Source organism: Sphaeroforma arctica (assembly GCF_001186125.1).
Source record: "Sphaeroforma arctica JP610 unplaced genomic scaffold supercont1.115, whole genome shotgun sequence".
Classification (NCBI taxonomy): Eukaryota; class Ichthyosporea; order Ichthyophonida; genus Sphaeroforma; species Sphaeroforma arctica.
Window position 1 is genome coordinate 82,485 of NW_014040443.1, and position 6,094 is coordinate 88,578.

The 6,094-nt window shown below is 48.9% G+C and overlaps 3 protein-coding genes across 3 annotated transcripts; 2 read left to right on the forward strand and 1 right to left on the reverse strand.

The window, feature by feature from the left end:
• Nucleotides 1–192: 192 nt before the first annotated feature.
• On the forward strand, nt 193–572 carry SARC_02534 (hypothetical protein; the record flags this gene model as incomplete). The annotated part of the gene is made up of 1 exon (XM_014303702.1): nt 193–572. A coding segment is annotated over one exon (330 nt), but the record flags the coding sequence as incomplete, so codon positions are not given.
• A 275-nt stretch (nt 573–847) lies between these two features.
• On the forward strand, nt 848–2,852 carry SARC_02535 (hypothetical protein). Its single transcript, XM_014303703.1, has 2 exons — nt 848–1,145; nt 1,493–2,852. Exons 1-2 carry the CDS (start codon nt 1,003–1,005, stop codon nt 1,770–1,772), a joined length of 423 nt encoding a protein of 140 aa, XP_014159178.1. The 5' UTR covers nt 848–1,002; the 3' UTR covers nt 1,773–2,852.
• Nucleotides 2,853–4,227: 1,375 nt separating this feature from the next.
• On the reverse strand, nt 4,228–5,661 carry SARC_02536 (hypothetical protein; the record flags this gene model as incomplete). Its single annotated transcript, XM_014303704.1, has 3 exons — nt 4,228–4,402; nt 4,795–4,876; nt 5,616–5,661. 3 exons carry the CDS (start codon nt 5,659–5,661, stop codon nt 4,228–4,230), a joined length of 303 nt encoding a protein of 100 aa, XP_014159179.1.
• Between the last annotated feature and the right edge of the window lie 433 nt (nt 5,662–6,094).

Below are 6,094 nucleotides of genomic sequence, written 5' to 3' on the forward strand. Positions count from 1 at the left end.
CACACTTGTATACACGTGTACATATATATATATATATATATATATTATATAATATATATAATATATATATATATATATATATATATATATATCGTTTTGAGTCAACTGCTTACACACATCCACACACGCCTTACACCGCAGGACGCGCAGATTGAGAAGATCACGTCCGAGCGCAGGGTGTGGGAGGAGAAGACGAAAAAGCTCAAGGCTGATTTCGAGACCATCGCCAGTCACGCCGACACCAATCTAAAGGCCCTACACGACGCCGAGGAAATGCACAGACAGAAACAAACAGACCTCCAGGCCACGCACAAGCAGGAGCGCAAGAAGGATGCGGCGCTGATCAAGGATCTCAGGCGCATGCTGCAACAGGCGGTGGACCATGGGGGGGTGGAGAGTCCTGGGCTGGTTGTCAATGGCAACGGCAATGGCAATGGTAGTGTGGGTGGGGCGCTGCCTTATAGTTTTGAGAAGCTGCTCAGCAGCACCGCGTCTCCAACGATGGAGAAGTACGACCGTTAATTAGTGCACTCACGACTACTATCAATTACTGCACTCGTGAACATTAAGTAGTGCACTTACGACCATTAATTAGAGCACTCATGACCAATAATTAGAGCACCCATGACCATTAATTAGAGCACTCATGACCATTAATTAGTGCACTCACGACTACTATAAATTAGTTCACTCGTGGACATTAATTAGTGCACTCGTTAACATTAATTAGTGCACTTACGGCCATTAATTAGAGCACTCATGACCATTAATTAGTGCACTCACGACTATTATTAATTAGTGCACTCATGAACATTATTTAGTGCACTTACGACCATTAATTAGTGTACTCGTGAACATTAATTAGTGCACTTTCGACCATTCATTAGTGTACTCGTGAACATTAATTAGTGCACTTACGACCATTAATTAGCGCATTCATTGCCATTAATTAGTGCACTCGTAACAATTAATTAGTGCGCATACAGACCATCGCATCAGTGCATGCATAGCCATCGCATGAGTATGTTGATGATCATCTGCGGAAGTTCGGTACCATTTGAAAAGAACCTGGCGCAGATCCCAAGCCACGGAACGCGCCACTATGAGACAGGCACGGCTGCAGGCACTGGGCATGCGGACTACAGGTAAACGGCTGAAGTAGTTACAGACGCGAATGTGCCAGATGAGAACTATAGTACCGTATGGTTTCCAGAACGGGTGTTGGAGTAGGTAGCGTGAGGCGTGCCGTTTGCGGGTGGTTGGTGGTGGTGACTTTGACTTGCTTAGCAGCTGCAAGACGTTACTCCGTCGCACTGCGACCCGACCCGACCCGACCCGACCTCTCATGAACGTTATGTGACCACTGGACTAAACTTAATCATTCGAAGAGGTCGCACGAACGGAAAGGAACCTGCCACCCATGCCATACTCTTGCACAACGGAGGTAGCATGGTGCATCAGGCGCTATCCATTGGTACCATTGATAAAGTAGAAGTACACTACACAACCATTCAACCACATCTTTGGGCGTGCTGGCCAATGGGGGCGATAGTGTGTCTGCGGATATGACAAAGTCTGCTCAGCAGCACTTGCGTCGCTTCGGCGAAAAGCTCAACTGTAAACCACGTGACAATCCAGGATGCTTAGGTTACCCGCAGGCTCTCACACCAGCGCCAGTCAGGAGTTCGTGGCTCAAACACCGAGCGTGTGTGGGTGATGAGATAAAACACGCTGCCAGAAGTGGTCAAGACAAGACAAGACAAGACAGATAGATAGAGTGCACGTAGAGAGCATTGCCGGCCAATGATTACGACCCAGGCATACGCACTGTAGCAGTAGCGGCAGCAGTCACCCGACAACACTCTGGTGCCGGTGCTTACGTCGTGTCCCATTTCTCTGTGAGAAATGGTGTTGCACATACGAGCCACATGCGGCGCCTCACTCTTCCACCCACAGCCACCCACAGCCACCCACAGCCCTCGTGCGGCCCATACGGCCTGCCTTGACTATCATCACCTGGGCAAGACACGGCTATCGGTCTGGCCAGTCCGAAAAACATAATAGGACAACCGAGAAAAAAATTGAAATAGGACAACCGAAGACCCCCACAGAGCCTGACCAACGGTCGTCGACGGTGCCCCGGAGCGTGCGTGTCGACACTCACCTGACTGGTAGTGATGGTCTCTTTTGCCGTTACGTCTATCGTGAACGTTGTCGTCTCTACTTTCAACGCACTGGACCGGCAGTGGGGCGAGTTTGCAGTGATTGCGCAAGCTAATCGGTGGGAGATAGTAGTTGGTTGAAGCTGAAACGAATAGCGACATACCCACTGCGTAACAGGTCAGCGAGTATAAAGGAATAGCGAGTGTGCAACGACTGCGCACGAGACAACAGCAGCGTGCACGCAGGCCACGTGACAGATGCATTGGGCTATCCCATGCACATGCTAGTCTGTGCCAGCACCACACTGCTGTGCTGAGTGTCAGCTGTGCCTGGTACTGGACTCAACCCGTGATATGTGAGTGCGTGGCTGGAAGGGCCACTTGTAGCGGCAAGGTGTGCAAGGGGACCTGTTACCTGGCAACAAGGAGACCCGTTGCCTAGCAACGAGGAAGCCTGTAGCCTGGCAACGAGAGGAAAGCATTCCTCGTCATACAGGGCATCACCTGTGACGATGCTACGAGCATTGCTGTGGTAGGTATTCTTTCACTGGGCACAGATACTGCACTTCAGGCTCGGCTGAGAATTCAGGGAAAGAGCACCCAAACCAAACTAGAGAGGCATACATTGCAATTTTCTTTCCCCCACCCCTCCCCCTCTCTCTCTCCCGGAGACCTGTACGACACAGAAACTCACTGCGCTGTCAGACACGTGTTGTGATCGCTCACTCACTGCCCTTGCTCCCATTGTTATGGGTGGTTAGTATTCCATGCATGGGTGTACTTCAGGCACGACTACCGTGGTCCACTGGAGAGCGCACTCACACACCTCACTCGGACACAGCAGTGTAGCATACATGACCAGCCACTCAGTCTCAGCCGAGGCGCTGGCCTATATAAAGCATGATGTTGTACACGCTTTCCTTTGTGTGTACATACGCTGAACTTCGGAGAAGAATATATACAAGCAACTTCTCCCACTCACCTTATAGGTCGGGCACGCGTGACAGTGTTGGATGGACTGTGACTTTTCCGAGCTAATTGCGTGGTTCACTTCACACGCGTGTTGGTTGGCGTATGTGTGTGTGGAAGGATTGCAATTTTTTCGTTCTCGAAGCGTGCGTGGCATTGAATTGTTGTACGTTTAAGATGTGTTTCGTACTACTGATTGATGAGATATGAGTGGCTGGAGCTGCACATTCGTAAAATACTTCGTTCCATCTATATATACCCCGATTTAGGGTTTTAGGATCGATTTAGGGTTCTGGGGTTTCATTTATAAACGCATGCGAGTGCCAGTAGTTTTTGTCGCGTGCGTGCAATACATGCTCTCGCATTCGCTGGTATGTGTATCGGCTATCATCCTTTCAGAGGCAAGTTGATTGGATCATAACAAGCTAACTTTGTGGAACGTTTTCATATATCCGTATCCGATGAAGCGTGTGACTGGGCACGCTCCGAGAGAATTTTGTCAGGCATGCAAACGCTAAGCCAGTATACGTTCATACACATACGATTGTGCCGTCCTCGAGAGTCGATGAAGTGATCTGGCCACTTCTCCTTTTATTTATTTATTTGCTTTAAACAAATTCCCGTAGCTCCGCATGGCCTACCACTCTGTTCGTCGTTGAGATTCTACGCCTCCAGCTCAACTGGCGCGTGTAGGTAGTGATCGGACGTACTAAAACTTGCACAGGATTCTAACCGATACCTTCTATGTACACACAAACGTATATTATGTTTCTACCGTACAACTGTAGTATTGCTCTACCGTAGCAAATTGCCATAGGCGAGCGGGCGAAAGTGACATTCGTGAACATGTGGAAGGTTCCTGTCCGAACTAAAACTAAGTTTAATGGCTCTTGTGTGTGCTGGTCACTAATCTCGATGCTCGCATTAGTTGTCGGTTGTGTGAACGGATACGCTCCTACCTCCAATACAGCGAAATGCAATACATGTAGCAGATCCGTGCCTGCTTATTTAGCCCTAGAAAGAAGAAGACTCCAAGTGATTGCGATAGACCTGTAAGCCATGACCTACACATGGGCTGCACGGCTCTTTACACTTTTCACCCGCACTGTACCATTTCTATCGGATATTTCTTGCCGTTAGCCTGGATGCTCGAGGTGGGTGGGGGGACCGAGACGTCTGTTAGTATGCGCAGTGCATCGGCTGCAGTACCCCTGGGCGGCAACAGCTGATACAAATCCTTGAATAAGACCTCTGGCCGGATGGTTTTCCCTCTGTGGTTGTGGAGACGATACAATAGTACAGCAGCAGTTACGGCAGTGAGTGACCTAGAAGAACACAAAGTCTCGGCCGTGGGCAGGCTGATTAGTCATGCTCAATTCGATCTCACCGTATGATCTACGTGCACATCTACCCCACTGGCTCTATCTAATTCCAACTTTTTCCTACCTAATTCCAACTTTATTTCCATTAATCCCAACTTTTTCCTACCTAGTTCCCAACTTTATTGCAATGAATCGAGTACGTAATGTACTGCGCCACAACGCCTATCCTATCAAGCTAACGCAGTATCGGCGTTTCCAATTGTGAACGCGTATTTGGGGAAAAAATTCTTTGGAATAAAACTTGGATGAGAATATATCTACCTACAGCTGCGAACACTTACCGGTCCTTGCCCTTGCCCTCTTTGGCGACCACTCGGGCCAACCCCACAGCGTACACTGTGCCATAGTTGGCATTTTCTATCGCTGTATATATTGAAAGAGTAGCGGAGGCATTGAGCTAGTAGCAGGGTTTAGGGTTTTTGCACCGAGTTAATAGCAGAGGCATTGAGGTCATCTCTGATCGCTGATTCCCCAGAGACAAGCCCTCAACCAATGGCCCCCCATCTCTGACCAAAATCAGTCAGCTCCAGTAACCCCCCAAATCATCTACCCGCGTGGATGAGGACATATTTATACAGACAGATATATGATACAGTACAAAAACGAGCTCCTATCGTATCTGCGCTGTATGGCAAACGAATTGGTAGCGATGATCACAGACCCCCGGCCAGTGTATAAAACTGCAACGCGGATATCATACTTCCGACTATAGCGCAATCATATGTGTAAGGGTGAGGCGGCGTTACCGATAGCACTCTTGACCGCTACTAGACGCGGCCTATGCAGAGGATACGAATAACAAGCATGGGCCGCCGCACAGCCGATGTATTTACCACTAACGGTATCAAGCCATACACAACCAGTATGAACTATCCACCAAACTGTATATCCCACAAGCAACAGATCAACGTTAAAAGCATGGCACAGCCGCTGGCGATATGACACTTCGCACGTCTGCGTTACATATCAGGGGCTAGTAGGTATTCACAAGGCCCATTCGCCTATGCCGAGAGGGTGCATGCACACACGCTCTAGCCGATTCGTGTGGGCGAGTACAAGCACAGTCGATACAACGTGGGCGATGCACTCACGCTTTACTTACCAGCCTCGCCAGGGATCTTACTGGAGACCTTCTGCTCAATGACCATCCACTAGAGAGTGGTATGGGAGGGAATACAATGCAAATACGCGAGTGAGCGTGGGGGTTGCAGAAGTACGGATAGAAGTGGGTTGCATGCGGGAGGGGTGGGGGAGAGTGCCACTGTGTGGTATCGATAGATGGCAGTGTGTATGGAGGTAATATACATAGGGCATGTGAACGGATGTTCGCACGCACAGAGTGCAGCACACCAGCATGATACTACTGGGTCACGCAAAATCTGCATATGTTGCTCTTTCTTTTGCCTTATGAAGATTATGTCGTAAACCGCACAGTTGCATATATATATATATATATATATGTGTGTGTGTGTGTGTGTGTGTGTGTGTGTGTGTGTGTGTGTGTGTGTGTGTGTGTGTGTGTGTGTGTGTGTGTGTGTGTGTGTGTAGTGTGTGTGTGTGTGTGTGTGTGTGTGTGTGTGT

What these genes read in the sequence shown, in the direction of transcription:
- SARC_02535 (XM_014303703.1), top strand. Translation starts at nt 1,003, where the DNA reads ATGCATAGCCATCGCATGAGTATGTTGATGATCATCTGCGGAAGTTCG. An exon ending in ACTGGGCATGCGGACTACAG is followed by an intron (nt 1,146 to 1,492) that starts GTAAACGGCTGA and finishes TTGATAAAGTAG; the next exon opens with AAGTACACTACACAACCATT.